A 21,584-nucleotide genomic window follows, 5' to 3' on the forward strand; every position below is an offset into this window, starting at 1 on the left:
GCGTTTACCTCCCAAAAGCTGTTACTGGACCCTGGTGGAGGAGATGGGGAAGGTAATTGAGGACTGTTCAGAGGAAGCCCAGCACTCTGAGGATGCACTGCGGCATGACCCCTGCTTGTCCTTCTGAAACATAGATCTCATGAGGCCCAGCATCTCAAACAGATAGGACCTCAAACGGTGAGCAGCACATAACATATGAGCGGGAGAAGTTGGTGAAACAGGGACAATGGTAGAAAGTCCCTGTCAGAGAGGTGGAACACTTCAAGCTCTGTTCAATTGGATGAAGATGCTGGGCTTCAGGAGTTGTCAATGTAAGGGAACTTGTGAAGCAACAGGAAATTTGTGTGATTCTGTCAGTATTTCTAGAGGTTTTACATGTAAATCAGAGGGCAGTGTTAGTTTTCAATGGCTTGTTCTAATACTGTGCCTCTCCTGTGTCTCTGTGCTAAGGTTCCCCATTTTATCAGTCACCAGGTTTTGATTAGGTTTCCCTTGTTTCTCAGAAGGCCACTGCTCCTGTCGCTGTTGGCCTGGACCAAGCTGCTGTTCCTTCTCAGAAATTCAAGCTACTGCAACATTGATATTTTCCACACTGCCCCACAGGCAAGAAGTTGAGAATAAGCTCAATGGACTCGAAAGCAGTTTAAAATTACTTCCCAAAGCAAGTTGTGAATTTGAGCTGAAAGAACCATTTCTCTCAGTCTTAGGCTTTTACCACAGGCTTCCTGACTTCATCTTTGGCAGAAGCATAAAAATTAGGTGGAGTACACCATATTCCTGCTTTTTCCTCATGCCCCAAATTGGTTTTATTTTCTAAGAAAAAGCTATCCCTTTATTGAATATAGTCATGGATTTGGCATCCACAACTTTCCGTGGTAAAGAATTCCAGTCACCACCCTTTGATTGAAGAAATGTTTCCTCATCTCAGTCCTCAATAGCCTACCCTGTGTACTGAGATTGTGACCTCACCAATCAGGGAAAACATCCTTCCTGCATCTAGTGTATCCAGCCCTATTAGAATTTTACATGTTTGAATCAGATCTCTTCTCCTCCTTCTAAACTCGAGTGAACACAGGCCCAGTTATGGAGTCATAGAGAAGTGCAGCAAGGAAAGAAACCCTTCAACCAACTTGTCTGCACTGACGAGATATCCCAAATTAATCTGGACCCATTTGCCAGCATTTGGCCCATATCCCTCCAAACCTTTCCTATTCATATAGCCATCCAGGCGCCTTCTTTTGTAATTGTACCATCCTCTACCACCTCCTCTGGCAGCTTATTCCATACACACACCCACCCTCTGTGTGAAAAAGTTGCCCCTTAGACCCCTTTTAAATATTTCCCCTCTCACCTTAAACCTATGCCCTCTAGTTTTGGACTCCCCTACCCAAGGAAAAAGACTTTCGTTATTCACCCTATTCATGCCCACTCATGATTTTATAAACCTCTATAAGGTCACCCCTCAGCTAATTGAGCTAATTTGTCTTCACAGAGCAGTCCTACCGTCTCTGGAAACCCCCAGAGAGTGGATCAGCACAAGAGAGAAATGGAAGAGGAATTTATCCAAATTTCTGGTAGTCACATAACTGACCTGGTCCCAGGTAAAATGATTCAAATGGGATTCTGAATTCCATGGTCAAAATATCCAAACACTGTTCCTGTTCTGTACAATGCCCATAGGTGGCACTGTCGAAGCAGATCGCTTCTGACCTGTTCTGAAGTGAGAACAGTCTTGAAATCATACGTCCTTTGAAAAAAAGAGCATCAGACAGCACGGCATGAAAAATGGCCACGCACATCAATAATGTGTAAATCGCTCTAAAGAGAAAACATCAAAGATTGGGTTGCTAGTCCTTAAAGTATTGAGTGCGACAAAAGATCAACCCTTTATCAAGTTACTACACAGCTTTGAAATAAACTTCTTTTAATTCCGTCATGAGACGTGGGGGTCAGTAGCTGGCCCAGCATTTGTTGCCCATCCCTGGTTACCCTTAAGAACAGTGGTGGTGAGTTGCCTTCAATATGATTTGACTAAACTTGCTCATATGGCTTATTCGTTCCTTCCTTTTGTGTTTTAAAGAAAGTAAAACAGTCAGTGCAGCATTCTGTACAGTGAAATGTACATCACCCTTTAATCTGGACAAAGGTGAAGGTCGATATTTCCTCTGTTCTCTGCAAACCTGCTATTGGTTCTCCACATTGTAAACATAAATGAGATTGTTTCTAATTCGCTACACAACGGGTCATTTGGAAACCTCTGGCTGTGTCCCTTGTGTTCCCAAAACTTTTCAGTTTCCCTCCCCATATTAAATATAAAACAGTCATTTTGGGCTGATTTACCCTTTTCCCATATTAAAAAAAAACATTAAAAATCAGTTCCAATTTAAATAGAGGACCATGAAGTTGTTGCCTGGCCCAGATACTTTTTCATCTCCCCCTTCACAGCCCACCTACTCTGTTGTATCTCTAATGCTGAGACATGTTAGCCATCTCCAGTGATTGATTCAACTTCATACAATCAATCTAGATATGCTGCGCAGTAGGAGAATAATGATGCTCCTCTGGGCATGATGCTTCCTTTTTACGCACATAATTAGCAGTTTAAAGCCTACAGAAACTCTGGTTCAACAAAGATTGGCTTTTAAATGCAAGCAAGGCAGCACATATGCATACACGTTATACCCCTGGTGCCAAAGTTGAGACACTGACCTGGAGGAAGAGGTTGGCTCTGTTGTCTGTCTCTGTATCCGTGTGTGGCGTAGGATGTGGTCTCTCATGGACATCTGAACCTCTGCTGGGATATCAGGTGATGTGTGACTGATCTTCATGGCTGCTTCAAGGAAGCTCATGGATGTGGACTCCTTGGGTTTGTCCGTCATCTCTTTGTCGTGCTCCGTGCTGGTGTTGTTGACCGTGTCCCCAGGAACGGAGGTGTTCGAGAGAACCTTATTCTTCCAGGGAACCCAGCAGAGCTTCCAGAATACGAAGAGAAAGACCGCTACCAGGGCCAGTCCACAGAAAATAAGTATCACTGCAAGCAAGCTGATGGAAATATCTGTAACAGAATGGAGAAGGTGCAAGTGACGAGAGAATGACACATAGACAAAGGACAAAGGGAGAAAAAGGAAAAAAAAGTTTATGAGAAAAAAAAGATTATTTTTCAGTAACCTGCAAGAAATAGTTTACACTCTAACTGGTGATGATCTTGATCCAGGCCAATGTTCCCACTGAATGGATACATTATCATAGATTGAACAACATGTTCAGCTTCAATGCTCCACTGAGAAATAATAAAATCAATTTTTCAATCCAAAAACGTTAAATAAAATTTCAGCTTTTATCTTGTTTCCATTTTTTTTGCAAACAAGGTAGTTTAAATGAATAACAGCACATTGCCTATAAAATCTCCCCCTGTTATCTGTATCACAGGAGAACTGCGCACCCCTGTTACATTGAGTTACTGAGCAAGTTACCACTTATTTCTCCATTACTTTGCCCATTCCTTAAGTCTTGCCTGTTTTATTGGAGACACTGCTTCATCCAGATGACAATGTGCTTGAGCCATTCACCCCATCTTTTACCCAGTGATAGTTCAGTATGGAGTGTATATACAGTTAGCAATGTAACAAACATATATTCCAGAGTTGCATATGGCCAATTGGAGGGGCCTGGATTGGAATTCTTTCTAATCTTATCTTGTTTTCTTGATGTTTCTAAATAATTTTTCATTGGTTTCACATGGAATGTCACTCTCTTACTGGAGATGTGTCAAGGGTTTTGGAATACTGTTTGTTCTAAAAGCAAGATGATGACTTGCAAACTGACACGAAACTGGTTCTGCCTCATTGGGAAAGCAAGTTTCAGAGAGGACAACGAACCTGTAAGTATTCTATATATCAGAGTGGAAGCAGCCACAGGGCTCCAATCTGTGCCCAGAGGCAAGTCGTACTGGAGTGTAGGACATTGAGTGCTGACCTTATAGAGGTTTATAAAATCAATAGGGGCATAAATAAGGTGAATAGTTTCTCTACGGTGGGGGAGTTCAAATCTAAGGAGCATATTTTTAAGGTGAGAGGAGACAAATTTAAAAAAGGACATGAAGGGCAACTTTTTTACAGAGAGTTGTTCATGTGTGGAATGAACTTCTAGAGGAAATGGTAGATGCAGCTAAGGTTACAACATTTAAAAGACACTTTTAAATACATGAATAGGAAAGGTTTGGCGGAATAGGGACCAAATGCAGGCAAGTTTGGCTTGGGCACATGGTCAGCATGGACTAGTTAGACTGAAGTGTCTGTTTCTGTGCTGTATGACTCGATGATTCTATGCTGCTGAGTCATCACTCAGGATGGTGAGGTTTTTGTTGTCCTTTTTGTAAAACTTAATTTGACTTTCAAGAGGGAAAAGAACCAGTAATAACGTAGTAATATAGTAATAGTTGAAGTCAACTCATTTAGAAGAGATGCAAAATAGCTGAATGATTCATTGTCACCCACTTCACACAGTCGTATAAAGTCTGTAAGGTGCGTAATTTCTTTCATCAGCACCAAATAAAGTGCAATAAAGTGGATGAATTAATCATGCAGATAGATGTAAACGGGTATAATATAACTGAGATTGCAGAGACATGTCTGCAGGGGTGACCAGGGATGGGAACTGAATGTCCCAGGGTATTCAGTATTTAGGAAGGACAGGCAAAAAGGAAAAGGTGGCAGAGTGCCATTGCTGGTTAAAGAGGAAATTAACACAATAGTGAGAAAGGATATTAGCTCTGACGATGTGGAGTCCGTATGGGTCAAGTTGAGAAATTCTAAGGGGTAAAATACATTAGTAGGTGTCATATATAGACCCCCAAACTGCAGTGGTGATGTCGAAAATGGCGTTAAACAGGAAATTAGAGATGCATCTGAGAAGGGAACATCGGTGATCATGGGTGATTTTAATTTGCACATAAATCGGGCAAATCAAATTAGCCACAAAGCCATAGAGGAGGAATTCCTGGAATGTATATGGAATGGTTTTCTTGACCAATACGTGGAGGAACCATCTAGAGAGCAGGCCATCTTACACTGGGTACTGTGTAATGAGAAAGGAATTATTGCCAATCTAGCTGTGCGAGACCCCTTGGGGATGAGCGATCATAACATGATAGAATTTTTTATCAAGCTAGAGAGTGAGGTAGTTGATTCGGAGACTAGGGTGCTGAACCTTAATAAAGGAAACTATGAGGATATGAAGCATAAGCTGGCCTTAATAGATTGGGGAGAGTAACATAAAAGGATGACAGTGGATAGGCAATGGCAGACATTCGAGGAACACATGGGGGAACAGCAAGAACTGTTTATTCCTGTCTGTCGCAAAAGCAAAATGGGTAAGAGGGCCAGTCCATTGCTTACAAAGGAAATTAGAGATAGTATCCGATCGAAGGAAGAAGCATACAGATTGGTCAAGAAAAATAATAAATCTGAGGATTGGGAGTAGTGTAGAATTCAGCAAAGAAGGACCAAGGGATTGATTAAGAAGGGGAAACTATGGTACAAAAGTAAGCTTGCAGGGAACATAAAGACTGACACTAAGAGTTTCTATAGGTATGTGAAGAGAAAGAGATTGATAAAGACAGACAAAAAGGGGACAAAGGAATGGCTGAGGAACTCAATACATACTTTGGTTCTGTCTTCACAAAAGAGGACACAAATCAGATACCAGAATTGTTGGAGGATGCAAGATTTAGTGAGAGGGAAGAGCTGAGGGAGACCAATATTAGTGGAGAAATTGTGCTGGGAAAATTGTTGGGATTGAAGGCCAATAAATCCCCAGGGACTAATAATCTACATCCCAGAGTACTTAAGGAAGTAATTCTAGAAATAATGGATGCATTGGTGGTCATCTTCCAGGATTCTGTAGACTCTGGAACAGTCCCTGCAGATTGAAAAGTGGCGAATGTCACTCCAATATTTAAAAAAGGAGGTAGAGAGAAAATAGGGAATTATAGACCAGTGAGCCTAACATTGGCAGTGGGGAAAATTCTCAAATCCATTATCAAGGATTTTATAGCAGGTCATTTAGAAAGCTGTGGCAGGATCAAACAGAATCAGCACGGATCTATGAAGGGGAAATCATGCCTGACAAATCTGTTGGAATTTATGAAGATGTAACTAATAGAGTTGACAAGGGGGAGCCAGTCGATATAGTATACTTGGACTTTCAGAAAGCGTTTGATGAAGTCCCACATAAGAAATTGATGTGCAAGATTAAAGTGTATGGGATTGGGGTAAGTGTATTTCGATAGATAGGAAACTGGTTGGCAGAGAGGAAACAAAGAGTAGGAATTAATGGGTCCTTTTCAAATTGGCAGGCAGTAACTAGTGAGGAGTCACAGGGATCGATGCTGGGACCCCAGCTATTCACAATATATATTAATGATTTGGATAAGGGAACAAAATATAATATCTCCAAGTTTACAGATGGTACCAAGTTGGGTGAGAGTGTGAACTGTGATGAGGATGCAGAGATCCTTCAGCATGATCTCGAGTGGTTGTGTGAGTGGGCAAATCGATGGCAGATGCAGTATAATTTGGATAAATGTGAGGTTATTCACTTTGGAAGGAAAAACAAGAAGGCAGATTACTACCTGAATGGCTGTAAATTGGGAGAGGGCAGTGTTCAGCGGGATCTGGGTGTCCTTGTGCAGCAATTGCTGAAGGTACAGCATGAAGGTACAGAAGGCAAATGGTCTGCTGGCCTTCATTGCGAGAGGTTTTGAGTACAGGAGAAGGGATGTGTTGTTGCAGTTGTACAGTGGTGAGGCCACATCTGGAATATTGTGTGCAATTTTGGTCTCCTTTTCTGAGGACGGATGCTCTTGTTCTGGAGGGTGTGCAGCGAAGGTTTACCAGGCTGATTCTGGGGATGGCAGGGCTGACATATGAGGAGATACTGACTAGGTTGAGATTGTTTTCGCTAGAGCTCAGACAAATGAAGTGGGATCTCATCGGGACTTATAAAATTCTAACAGGACTGGACAGGGTTGATGCAGGGAAGATGTTCCCGATGGTGGGTGTGTCCCGAACCAGGTGTCACAGTATGAGGATTCGGGGTAGACGATTTAGGATGGAGATGAGGAAACATTTCTTCACCCAAAGATTGGTGAAGTTATGGAATTCATTACCACAGGAAGTAGTTGATGCCAAAACATTGAATGTATTCAAGAGGTGACTAGATACAGCACTTGAGGAGAATGGGATCAAACGTTGTGGGAGTAAAGCAGGATTAGGCTGTTGAGTTGGATGCTCAGCCATGATCGTGATGAATGGCAGAGCAGGCTTGAAGGGCCGAATGGCCTCCTCCTGCTTCTATCTTCTACGTTTCTATGTTAAATACACTTGATATACACCACATAGTTTAAACAACAAATTAAATGATATGCAACAATGTCTGATACACTTGACTTCCGAGTATACGCGTCAGTTTTATGGTGTGATGCAAAAGAATTTTCTAATCATCATTTTGGTCAAAAAAGATGAACACAATTGTTTATCTATTGTTATTGTTAGTGTGCGAATTCTACAACACATCGATCATCACACTTAGCTGATAACACCCCAAATTATAAAAACAGCGCACCCTGCAATTCACTCCCAGCAGCACCATTTTCATTGTACAGAGAAAGAGGAAGTTAGAGAGAGAGATAGAAACTGATCACGTACTCTTCTCTCCCCTTTCTTACTTTGAAATTTAATTTCATTTTAATCTTTCCACGCTAACATTAGAGAAGCGTTCAAATGGAATAACAAAATTGGCGCAGGGAAGACTAAGTCCCCAAATAATTTGAAGTTGCAATTTTTCCCTCAGTGCGAGAAGATTAAAGTATGTGCTCATTTGAACAGTGCAGGAATCCATCTTTATTCATTATTAACTATTTAAAGCATTAATTAATTTTTCTAATGGTACTCCAAAAACAGCATACTCTTTAGATGTGATCACTGCACCAGGATAGCCAGCTTTCGCTACGTTGTTTTTGTAACCTTTCTTAACAAAAATTGTCATCTCTTACAATGTATTCAGTCTACACACATTTGACCCTGATGCCAGTTATAACATGCTGTGATGCCAATGGTATCAGTTCTTTGTCTGGCTTGGGATTCAGGCAGAACAGAGCACATTCTGAGCCTTTTTTCAGACACAACCTTAGGTTTCAGAGAAAAGCATTGTGAAGGCAGGAAATGAGAAAGGACAGCTGCAAATGGTTAGAAATTCCACCGTGGCAATCCTCTTGATACTTGCCTCACGGGAGAATCCAATTTCAGGCTGCTTACCAGAAATGACCCTCGGCAAGATTCCCTGAGAGTGGACCACAGATTAGAAACAAAACATCAAACATTTATCTTAGAGATAGTAGGAACTGCCGATGCTGGAGAATCTGAGATAACAAGGTGTAGAGCTGGATGAATACAGCAGGCCAAGCAGCATCAGAGGAGCAGGAAAGCTGATGTTTCGGGTCTGGACCCTTCTTCAGACCCCATTTCTGAAGTAGGGTCCAGACCCGAAACGTCAGATTTCCTCCTCCTCTGAATTTGCTTGGCCTGCTGTGTTCATCCGGCTCTACGCCTTGTTATCTCAAACATTTATCTCAGCTTGGTTCAAGAACTTATGATTGTGTTGGCCTGATGCCTATCCTCTCGTGGCACCAAATTTCTCAAAAGAGTTTTCAGGCATGAATTTTCAAATTTACATATTCAAGCAGAAAGTGTAGAAATTTTTGCTTAAAAAATGGGCCTCACAAGTTGGGCATTGAGACTAACATCCATGCAGAGAAACAACAGATTGAAAGGTGATGACTGTACAATTACAATCTATTAATTTATGGTAAAAGAAAACTGTTGGAAAGGGTACTGTTTATTTAGAAACTGAAGCCTCAGAAAAGGCTGTTTGAGAATGATTCCAGACCCAAAATGAATTGTGGATCTCAGAGAATGTCTTCAGGAAAAATGAAAGAAAATCCTTAATTGAATTATGTTTCATTGTCATTTTGCCAGAACATAATGAAGTTTCATTGACGATTCATGAGAATGTAAATTAGGCCTTGACGAGAACAAAGGTTAAGAACCACCAATGGGAGAAGGGCTGTTTTCAAGCAGCCAATGTCTTCAATGGAACATGATTCAAATTTTTGTGAACGTCACATGGCAGCAGCCACCATCTTAGTTAGCCTTCTGGTAACCAACGATACAGAAGTTCAAAGTTGTGCAGGTAAGGTGGATTGGCCACACTAAAAATTACCCCAAAGTGTCCAAGGGTTAGCCATGGTAAAAACCTCCATGCAGGATTATGGTGGATGGGTCTGGATGGGATACTCTTTGGAGGGTTGGTGCAGACTCGATGGGCTGAATGGCCTCTTTCTACACTCAGGATTCTATGATTTTAAAAAGGCAAGCATTCTTCTGTGAAGGAACCCAGCTACAGGCCTGAACAGTATTACACAGTGACTTATTGAGATTTTTTTTTCTGCAAATATTGTTTCGGATCGTTGTTATTAGTTTTAACCTTAGTATGGTGTTTGCTTCATGGGGCCTGTCCGAGAAACCCTGCACCTTTTGTCATCTTCTTTTTGTGAATAAATGGCACGCTATAAGAGGTTCATGAGATGGCAGTGTATTACAACATTCAAAGCTCTATGTGATAGCAGTGGTGAATGTGGATGATGATCTTTTGTATGCATTTTGTGTGGATCTGTCTGAAGTGTCTTCCCTTTTATAAACCAACGCGCACATGGTCCAGTGTTGATGTCATCTCATTGTTCCGCAAACTTTTTAGATGAATTGGCATTCTACTGGCTTTTCTCAATATTTTTAAGTAATAACACTGCAGTGTGATACAAAAACCCAAATGTTTAATAAGCAGCAGAATTGTGTGACCAGAATAGTTGATTCATTCAGTAATCTTTTTTGAAAAACATTAAAGGATATCTAGGGGTTCATTTATATGACAACTGTGCTTACAGCTCACTGATGTAACCATTGAGTATATACCCTGGGGTAGATTATGGTATATGTTCTGCATGATCACCAGCCATTCCCGTAGTGTGGTCAATGACCTATGAATTAATCTAGCTCATTGAATCCCCTTTTGTATTTTTTTTACCAATTTTAAAATATCTTGTAGCAAAGCTTTAGATTTAAGACAATATCAATGATTTATTACAAGCTATGGCTGAAGGTTCTTAAGAATTAAGAAATAAAGCTCTGAACAAAAGCATTGCAGTTATTAAGCTTAAAGGCTTGTCCAAGGCTTGTTACAATTGCATCAAGATGTTTACTCAAATCTTCTTGCAATAGCTTTTCTTTGGCAAATGGCATATTGGCTTTTATTGCAAAACATCAATTCCTCCTTGTCTACTTATGTCTCATTTTCTCTCTTCCTAACTTGGTGCTGATTTTGTTTAATAAGGTATCAAGATGTAGATACAGAACATAATCATAAATATAATACTTGGATCGATTTTTGAGGAAAATGAGTAAAGATTTGCTAGACGCAGTACAGTTAGGCAAAATGTTGAGCTCCAGTTCTGTTTTCATTCAACTCATTAAATTTGAACTGAACACTTCATAAGTATGGGCTTTGTGAATAGCTGAACAATGTACCATTCATCAGTAATAATTACCATCAAACACTGAACAAATCAACATAAATTAATTTGTGATATGAGCATAACTATTAAGGTCAGCATTTATTTGTGATTTGTCATTGCTGTTGAGATGCTTGATGCCCTTGCTGGTGGTGAACTGACTTCTTGAAGCTCTGAAATCTATTTGGTGTATGTATACATACAATGCTGTTAGGAAGGGAATTTCAGGATTTTGAAACACACACTGTGAAAGAACGGAAAAGTAGCTCCAAGTCAGGATGGTGTTCAACGCGAGGTGTGAAAATTTTCAAGTGGTGGCATTCTCATAGCATTTATTGTCCTTATTCTTCTAGGTAGTAGTGGCCATGGGTTTGGAAGGTGCTACTAAAGGAGCCTGAAGGAGTTGTTGCAGTGTATTTGTACGCTCCTGCCACTGTGCACTGGTGGTGGAGGGAATAAACGACAAATATGGAAGATGTGGGACTGATCAAATAGATTTGTCTAGCTATGTCCTGGATGATGTTGAGCTTCTTGAATATTGTTGGAGCGTCCCTCATCCAGGCAAGTGGCAGTTTCCATCACACTCCTGATTTGTGACTTGTAGATGGTGGGCAGGCTTTAGAGAATCAGTGAGTCACTTTAGGCAGAATTCCCAGTCTCTAATCTTGTCGGTGCAGTATTTATATGGCTGCTCCAATTCAATTTATTAATGGTAACCCTGTGGATGTTAATTGCAGAGAATCCAAGAAGCTAAAAAACATTGAATGTGAATGGATCTAGGTTAAATTCTCTGTTGTTTGGTCATTGTTGATCATTTGTTGAAAGTCAGTGCAACACAAATGCTAGTTGTCACTTATTGGCCCAGAATTCACTATTGTCAATGGTTTGCTGAACATGGATGGATCTTCCTTTACTGTCAGAGGAATTATGAGTGGGACCAAACATCATACAATGATCAGTAAAAATCCCCACTTCCAATCTTGTGAAGGAGATTGTTGAAGCACTAAACGTGGCTTGACATACGACACTACTGAGAGGGACGTGATGGCCTAATGGTAATATTGCTAGATTATTAATCCAGAGACCCAGTAATGTTCTGGGGACCCAGGTTTGAATCTCATCATGACAGAGATACAACTTATATTCAATGAAAACCTGGAATTAAGAGTATAATGATAACCACAAAACTGTTGCCAAATATTGTTACAACCCATTTGGTTCAGTGATGTCCTTTTGGAAAGGAAACTGCCATCCTTTCCCCGTGTGGCCTATGTGTGACTTCAGACCCACAGCAATGTGGTTGACTCTTAACTAAATTAGGGATGGGTAATAAACGCTGGCTGAGCCAGTGACACACACAACCTGAATGAATAAGAAAAATGTATAGAGAGATGGGCTCTTATGGCACGGCAGTTGTGCCCTACCTCTAAATCAGAAGGTCCAGGTTCAAATCCGACCTGCTCCAGTGGTGTGTACTAACATCTCTAAGCAGGTCAATAAGAAAATAAAACATATATGTAAAGAGTAGCTGTGACAATGCGTGGGAGAATGCGATGGGTAGGATACAGGAAGTCACTAAACTCTCTTCACAAATGTATGTGAAACAAAAACTCTCAGAGGAAGGGTTACTGGATCTGAAATGTTAACTCTGATTTCTCTCCACAGATGCTGCCAGACCTGCTGAGCTTTCCCAGCAATTTCTGTTTTGGTTTCGGATTTCCAGCATCCGCATTTCTTTCGGTTTTTAGATATACATGTGCCTTGATTTCAATCTCTCCACTCGCTTGGAATCAATTAACAACTAATGGGAATTGGAATGAAAGTAGATTAATCTACCCATGATCTATGGTAAATCCTATTATGAATGTTTATTGTGGTGTTAACACCTCACGTTTTCCTGCCTGTGTTTGATCAATAGATGTTTGACATAATGGATTGATCCCTATTTGAACCAATCCTCGCCTTTCTGATAGTAGCTGTTTTGCATTGTTATTATTTCAGTAAATATAAAGTTTCCTCAGATATGCTTAAACTTAGAGTATCTTACATGGTATTCCCTACTGGGTTCAGAATAATTGTACTTGAACTAAGTGGGATTTTACTTTAGTAGTCAGTGTGATTCATTTCAGCATTTTATTTTGTTTCTTTGTATATACTTTACCAGGATTAATATCACTGACTCATCCCTAACATCAGTCCTTTATTTACCTGGAGTTGACCTCCCATTTTCATGAACATGGAAGCGCTGATGAAGGTGCATTTCAGATTTGACAATGTTCCTGGTGTGGCATAAAGCTGTGAGCAGCTACCCCAGATATAGCAATCCTGCTCTCGCCAGCTGCATTCTAGAGATGTGTTGTCCAACCCTCGATCATCAAGGTCCACCAAGTGGCTTCAGAGAATCTTAACCACTTCCAATACCCCAAGAATGTCCTGTTGGCCTAAGCAGCTATTGATGAAGAGATTCAGCACCATCTCCAGTGTGCCTGTGCGGCCTTCGTTGCCTGAGGAACAGGGTGTTTGAGCACAACAACATCTAGATCTGATACCAAGATCATGGCTCACAGAGGGGTGCTTCCTTCAACCCCCCACCACACACACACATTCAGGTCTGAGACATGGACTGTCTACAGCAGACACCTCAAGGTGCTGGAGCGATCGCACCAACGCTGCCTGCGCAAAATCCTGTGAATCTGCTGGGAAGAAAGATGCACTAATAGCACTGTCCTCGAGCAGGCAAACATCCCCAGTATTGAGGCATTGACTACCCTTGATCGGTTGCGATAGGCTAGACACATCATCTGCGTGACCAACACAAGACTCCCAAGCAGATGCTCTACTCCTAGCTTCAAAATGGCAGGCGAACCCCAGGTGGACAGAGGAGACACTTCAGGGATGCCCTCAAGGCCTCACAGGCGAAGTGTAGCATTTCCACAGACACCTGGGCTTCACTGGCTCAAGCGCATCCGAAGTGGAGGAGGAGCATTCAGAAAGGTGTCCAGATTTGTTGTTGGGGAAAAAATGGAAGCCAGTTGAAAACAGTGAAAGGAGCGCACTGCCACACCAATGTCCCACCCACCTCTTCCTATAACCACTTTCTGTCCCATGTGTAACAGAGCCTGCTGTAGTGTCATCAGTCTGTAAAACCACTGACGGACTCACCCCCTGAGAGTAGAAGAGAGTCATCCTTGTCTGCAAGGGAGGGACTGCGAATGATATTAATGAGTCCAATCCCTCCAGCCTTCTCTGAAACATTGTGGATCCTAGTCCGTACTATAAAAATACACAATTCCCAGCAGTCCAAGGAATTATCAACAAAATACATAAAAGAGAAGGGCAGTCTGGGTCCCAAACAGAAGTCACCTGCTCTTGGAATTCTATCATTTATAGATTGTGAAATACACAAAATAACCTGCTTTTTGGTTTCTGCAGTTAGATGGTATCTTATAAGCTCGATTACTTATACTTTTACTGCTGCAATTGTTTATACAACTATGTCCTCCAAAGTTGACATTACACTGATCAGCATTGCAAAACGTGCTGTTATGCATTTAAAACAGAAGAAAAGTGTCCTTGGGAACTCTGAGTGTTATGATCTGAAGTGATTTAAATGTCCACAACCCTTTAAATAAAGAAAAGACCTGCATCTTTCCATCAAGGAATAAAGCAATGTGGACACTAGTTCCCAGAGTGCATTGATTGACAGGTACCTGGGTATCGCTGAGAGAGAAAAAAAACTATCCATCTGCTTTGCATTTTCAATAGGCTCCATTGTCTAGAACTCAAATTATTTGTATTGGTTACCAGGGATATTATGAATGTTTGCTGAGTTTCAAAACCTCTGGTACCACTTATTTCAGCAGAGAGCCATGCAGACATGTTGACTGATGGTTTTATAAGGATTATCAGTCTTTAATGTTAGTGAATAGATGTTTGTTTTCACTGCATGTTTGATTATTTGAGGGGATTTTACTTTTTTGAGTGGATCTTTTGAATGAGAAAATTTATCTCAGTATGAAGTGTAACATGATTGACAGCTTTATTAGCTTGTTGGAAGCTTTTCTATTCCATTAGAAAGACATGGCTCTTGAGGTTCTTCATCGTGAATACTGAATGAGTGGCTACAGGATATACATAAAAGCCATGAAGAGGGCAAGGGATTATATAGATAGGACATAGAGGGAACTTTTTAAATTCATCTGTGGGGTGTGGATGTCACTGACTGGGCCAGTATTTATTGCCCATCCCTAGTTGCCCTTGAGAAGGTGGTGGTGAGCTGCCTTCTTTTACTGCTGGAGTCCAACTGCTGTAGGTTGACCCACATAGCCATTAGGGAGGAAATTCCAGGATTTTGACCCAGCGACAGTGCAGGAACGGCAATATATTTCTAAGTCAGGATGGTGAGTGGCTTGAAGGGGAACTTGAAGGTGGTGATGAACCTACGTATCTACTACCCTTGTCCTTCTAGATGGAAGTGGTCATGGGGTTGGAAGGTGCTGTCTGAAAGTCTTTTTTGAATTTCTGCAGTGCACCTTGTAGATAGTACACACTGTTGCTACTGAGCATCACTGGTGGAGGGATTGGATGCTTGTGGATGTAGATTTGCTAATGCTATTAACATATCAAAACAGTCCAGAATGTGTCTTAGCTGTTGATGGTGGAATGGTTAATTTGCATCTGGCAGTCACAGTTCATCAGAGGTCTTTTGGCCACAGCTGATTGTCAAAAATTGCTGCAAATTATTGACCCTACATCTACTTCTAAACCTTAGACATGGGGATAACTCAAAACTGCTGGGGGGTTTATTGCTTTGACTTATATCAGACGATTTCAACAATCAGATGGAACATCTCACAAAGGCAGGTATGAAACAACAACCTTAGTTTTAACATGACACAGAACGCTTGCCGTTTCACAGTTTTCAAACACAGAGAAGGTTTTTGCATCTGGAAGTCCTATGATTCAGAAAGTCATGAATGGAAGACATTTATGGCTTTTAAATGATCAAGATTTAAACCTTACAAATATCCAAAATGAATCAGAACTCAGGGCCATCATAAACTGGTTTTGATCTATCAGCTAGTTCACATAACATCCAAAACAGCTTACAGAAACCAGGGTGACATGGTCAATAGAATTGAAAGCAAATGATAAATTATAACTTACAGACTAATGTAGATAAAATCCAGTATCTGTCATTTGTGCCACACTGCTTTTATTAAGTTTATTACTGAAGGTAGTGCTGAATCATATGCATTAAATTGAAAATTGAAGTTTCACAATTCTCACTCAACTTCACCCTATGAACAGCATTCCCGTTGCAGGTAGCAATGATTTCACATAACTGGATTTCTACTTTTCAGTATTAAGGAATTTTGATAGGCTTAATAAAAGGCATTTAACATGTTTAAGCGGGTCGAACATAAACCCAAATATTTCTGATCGTCAGTGACTGAATGTATGAATGGTAACGTGTGCCAACATGTGCCAATACCCCATGGCAGTCCTGATGTGGTGGTCTACATTGGAAGTGCCAGCGAATGGACAGTTCCATTCTTGCCTGAGATCTCTGCAAATATTTCTGAATCTGATCTAGAGTTGGAGACTTTGGACAGTCCTGGTGTTCTTACTTGTAGCGTTACCCAGAATATATAGAAATATAGACAGATGAATCCTGGATAATCACAGAACCAGCGTGTTAGTCACTCCACTGGCATACCCTCCTCCTTTACTCCCCCTGGCTTCCCTTTCAATTGCCACCTGTTCCACTCACCATCTCACCCACATGCCATCTTACTCACCTATCATCTTGCCAACTCTACCATCTACCGCTTCACCTTCCTGACAACTTATCTGGTTGTCACCTCACCCTCCTGCCTCCTCACTCACCTAGCACCTCACCTGCATGACATCCTGATTGATTGATTGATTGATTGTCATGTGTATGGAAATACAGTGAAAAGCTTTGTTTAAGAGCAGTATAGGCTGATCACAGAAAACAAAGGATGTCCTTTAGTTTTGCGACTTTGAGAGACTGTTTTCATTGTATCACGTCACCAAGCCCTCTTGTCTCCCTTCTGTAGTTTGACTCTTTATTGTTAGATATCCATCCCACTGCGGTGATGTCATCAGTGAACTTGTAGATGGCGTTCCTTCAGAATTTGGCAACACAGTTGTAGGTGTACAGTGAGTACAGTCGGGGGCTCCAGTGTTGAGTGTTATTGTGGAGGAGGTGCAGTTACCTATCCTCACTGATTGTGGTCTGTGGGTCAGAAAGATGAGGAGCCAGTTCCAGAGGGTGGAGCCGATACCAAGGTCATGCAGTTTTGATATCAGTCTGGAGGGGATAATGGTGTTGAAGGAGGCGCTGCAGTCAATGAGCAGGAGTCTGATGTAGGTGTCTTTGTTGTCCAGATGTTCCACGGATGAGTGCAGGGCTAGGGATATGGTATCTGCTGTGGATCTATTATATCGGTAGGCAAACTGTAGGGGATCAAGGCAGACTGGGAGGCTGGAGGTGATGTGGGCCACGACTAGCTTCTCGAAGCACTTCATGATTATTGAAGTCAGAGCCAGTGGGAGGTAATCATTAAGGCTCACTGCATGTGTTTTCCTGGGTACGGGAATGATGGTGGCCTTCTTGAAGCAGGTGGGGACTTCAGCTTGTAGGACGGAGAGGTTGAAGATGTCAGTAAATACCTCCACCAGTTGGTGTGCCCAGGTTGGTCCTATCCATCTACCACCTCACCCACTTGTCACCTTATCCATCTGCCAGCTCAACCACTTACCAACTCATCCACCTGCCTGCCACGTCATGTGTAGTGAAATTGAAAAATTGGCACCACTAGAAGCATAGGAATTTTCATGTCTAAAAAGCTATATGCATGTACTTTATGAAGAACTAAAATAGCTTAGATCATGCTCTGTGCTGCAGAACAGGCTGCAGGGTTGGACAATGTTCAAAAACTTTTGGAAAGGCACTCCTGTAATTTAGAATCTCACTTGAGTGTACAGTGGATCTATTCATTTCTAGCTGTTATTCTCTTATGTGGAGAGCTGTTTTCCAATTAATCTGTAGTTACTGCCTAAACCGATAAACAGGGAGTTATCTGAAATACACAGAATAACTGTTAATTGAAATAATTGCCCTCAAGCTGAGGGTAGGCATGGCTTCATTTATTACCTTTCTTTTGTTCTGAAGAGAAGTAGTTTAAATATGCTGCCTCTTCTCATTAGAAGCAGGAGGTTAATTACTACAGTTGAAAGAATATGCCTGAAGTAACCTCGAATTTCATTACTACCCTGTTAATTTTTTAAAATATAAACAGACGTGTCCATTTAACCATAGTAGGAGCTATTTTTCATGATAGTAAATATTCTAAAGATCCCCTTTGTCATTTACCATCCTGACTGGGCATTTATCAGTGCTCCTTCATCATCGTTGGGTTAACAGGAATACTGGGGTTGCCATTACTGGAACTCCCAAAAGCAGTAAGGCAAGAGTACCTTTATCAGGGCTGTGCAGGGATGAAAAAAGTACCCCACCATCACTTTCTCAGAGGCAATGTCGGGTGGGCACCTTGAGAAATAATTAAACCACAAAGCATAGAGTTCCAATCTTTCTTCTTGATGAATATACGCAAGAAAAGGTAAACACTTAAGAAAGCTGTCAAATAAACGGAAGATTTGACCTTTAAATTGGAGCGTCTTCTTTCTATTGTGGTCTAAGTAATACAAAATTTGACTAGTACTCTGCCTTTTCTTTGTCCTAGCTAAATCATGAACATTTTAGATAATATCGAGCAATACCATTAAAGTATTACTTCAGTTGGGGATTTATATGGAGGAGAAGAAGCAATGAAGTAGTTGTTAATGCAAATAATGTCAGTGATAAACACCTAGCATTGTGGTTTTAATTTACAATATTAAAACAATGCATGGAGCGTGGTTCAGCAAGTGTATTTTTCTAACAGTCTCCATAACTTCCTCAATAATTGGGAACTGAAATATTTTTTTAAAAATTGGACGGAGATGGGAAGAAACAGGGAGAGTGGGATAAACTGAATAGCTTTTGCAAGAGCCTGCACATGTGATGGGCCAATTGGCCTTGTTCTCAATGTATGATTATTATACCCAGACTGATTAATCACATAAAGAAGATATTTGCAAACGTTTGACTCTCTGGCCCAGCCACACAATTAAACAGATGAGTCTAAACTGTTGATCGGTGCTTTTCCATGACCAGCTCTATTTTGCTTGACTAATGTATAATTATCATAGAATCCCTACAGTGTGGAAACAGGCCATTCAGCCCAACGAGTCTACACTGCTCCTCTGAAGAGCATCCCACCCAGACCCATTCCCTTAATTTCCCCATGTCTAACCCACCTAACCTAAGTGTCCCTGGGTACTATGGGCAATTTAGCACGGCCAATCCACCTAACCTACACATCTTTGGACTGTGGAAGGAAACCCACGCAGACAATGTGCAAACTCCACACAGACAGTCACCCAAGGGTAGAATCGAACCCAGGTCCCTGGCATTGTAAGGCAGCAGTGCTAACCACTGAGCCACCGTGCCTCCCTTATTAATTAACTAATAATTAACTGAATAAAAACTGAGAACTGCGGATGCTGGAAATCAGAAGCAGAAATTGCTGAAAAGGCTCAGCAAGTCTGGCAGCATCTGTGGAGAGAAATCAGAGTTAACGTTTCAGTTCACAGGACTCAGTTCTGAGGAAGGGTCACTCGACATGAAGCGTTAGCTCTGATTTCTCTCCACAGATGCTGCCAGGCCTGCTGAGTCTCTCCAGAAACTTCTGTTTTCATTATAAACAATTGACATTTGAGGGCTCAACTCTGACAGAATTCCACGGGAGTAATAAATGAGAATTACTGAGATCAAAATCTTTTCCAAAGGCTTTCACTACAGGAGCAGTGTTTTGAGACAGCTCTGGACATTATGAATTTTTGGTGGTTCTGTGGTGACATTTCATCTGTTTTGATTTATTAACAATATTGATTTATAAATGATGAACATCAGCAACTCCTTTTCAGATAATTCATCTTTTGACTATTCCCAGTTGTGTCAAGCTCAATTTTTAATATTTGAACTCTAGTTAATCAGTCAAAACCAACAATCAGTCTCTGAGTATCATCTTCATCTCTGGTTGTGAAGTTTTTAACAGCAACTGCAAAAACCCACTTCCATTTCTACGTGCAAACACAGAGACACTAGATGGATCAGTACAGCAGAAACTATAAAGACCTAGTAGGGTTCAGACGAGATTGGGAACTTAATTTATATGGAGATATGTTTCATCGAATGGAGAAAAAGGTGAAAATTTGTGAAGGGGCATTTGGAGGAATTGTGCCATCTTGAGAGAAAAAATCTCAAGAAATGTAATCAAGGTGGAACTAAGAAAAGGGGAAATGTGATATGTTGACTGTAACAATCAAACAGAGGAAAAACATGTCTGCATTGAAGGAAAGATGTAAGTTTAAAAAAAGTGGCAACAATGGGAGATTTAGTCCTGCATAAACTGATGGAATTAGCACAGCAAGCAAAAAGGAAGATTTTTACTGAATCAATTTGAGATAATTTCCCAAAGCAGCATCCTTTGAAACCAACAAGGTTGCTGATGATAGCTGAGATCATTCTGAACAATGAACGAGAAACAGTTATCAGTCTAAGAACAGAAGACATAATGGGAATCTTGAACATACAGAATAAAGAAACCACAGAACAGAGCTGTAAAATAAACTTAGAATTAGAATTAGGTTTATTGTCACATGTACTCAAGTACAGATGTACAGGAGTACAATGAAATGTGTACGATGTCACCATACACAGCACCATCTTAGGTACAAAGCAATTAAGTACAAATCTTAGGTAGTAAAATAGATTAGGTTCAAAAGTAGTGAAATAAAGAGAAAAGCTATAAGTTCTACATTACAGTACATTATTTGGACAGGATGTTAAGGATTTGGCTAGAATGCAGTGGAAACAAATATTAATTAATAAATCTACAGATTGGCAGTCAAATCTACTCAGGGATGGAATCTGTGGATTAATTAAATATTTGCCTCTGAAAACAAAAGGTGATTTCTGGGTGATGCAACCATATTCTAAAAATGGATTAGAATTGAATTAATTAATAAAAAAACATGTCAAGCTCGAGGTTGAGATGACAGGGATTAAGGTACAATGGAAAGTAAGGTAAAGACAGAATGGATAGTGAGTGCATGGAAACACCTGGAGCATGAACTGTAGCCACTCACAAGGATTTCAGTTGTGTAAGAAGGAAAATGAGTTCAGGATTCCCAAACCTACCACTCCGGGCTTTCCAGTGCACTGCTACAGGCCACTCAGAAGAAACTACCCCAGCAATTTGTCACCGCTGGGAACACACCCCTACATTCAGACTGTGTGGTCAGCGGCAACAGAGTCAATTGAAATCATTCTCAGATCCTAAATGAGGGGAGGAAGGAGAAAGAAACTAGGGCTATGATAGCGAGAGGGAGAGGGAAGCACAAACTGGGACAAGGGAAGGAGACTTATGTTTGCCTGTAATTTGCGCTGTTAATGTATTTGATACCAGGAGTCAGGTAGCTTTGCTGCTTCTCTCTAAGGACTAAGCCTCACTCCCTCTGATGGTGGGCATTACTGGTGAATGTAGAAGTCAGTGAATTGGTTTTGGTTTTATCTATTGACATAAAAGTGTGAATCTTTGGGTTTTTTTTTGGCTAAGTGTATGTTGCATCAACTTCTTTGAGAGATTTTCACCATGAAGTCTAATGAGATTTCTCACGGTATGTTACCAAACCAGTCCGATTAACTACCTAGAGATAGTAGGAACTGCAACTGCTGGACAATCTGAGATAACAAGATGTAGAGCTGGATGAACACAGCAGGCCAAGCAGCATCATAGGAGCAGGAAGGCTGACGTTTCAGGCCTAG

At 40.9% G+C, this 21,584-nt stretch overlaps 1 protein-coding gene across 2 annotated transcripts in view; it reads right to left on the minus strand.

The window, feature by feature from the left end:
* Window positions 1-21,584, minus strand: part of LOC109925922 (synaptotagmin-6-like) — a 277,783-nt gene that overhangs the window by 124,556 nt on the left and 131,643 nt on the right. For both annotated transcript variants that reach the window (XM_048612116.1, XM_048612117.1), the window contains exon 2: window positions 2,710-3,055. In XM_048612116.1, the coding sequence (XP_048468073.1) occupies window positions 2,710-3,055 (346 nt within the window). The remainder of the gene's footprint in view (window positions 1-2,709; window positions 3,056-21,584) is intronic.

Source organism: Rhincodon typus, chromosome 25 (assembly GCF_021869965.1).
Source record: "Rhincodon typus isolate 14 chromosome 25, sRhiTyp1.1, whole genome shotgun sequence".
NCBI classification, from domain to species: Eukaryota; Metazoa; Chordata; class Chondrichthyes; order Orectolobiformes; family Rhincodontidae; genus Rhincodon; species Rhincodon typus.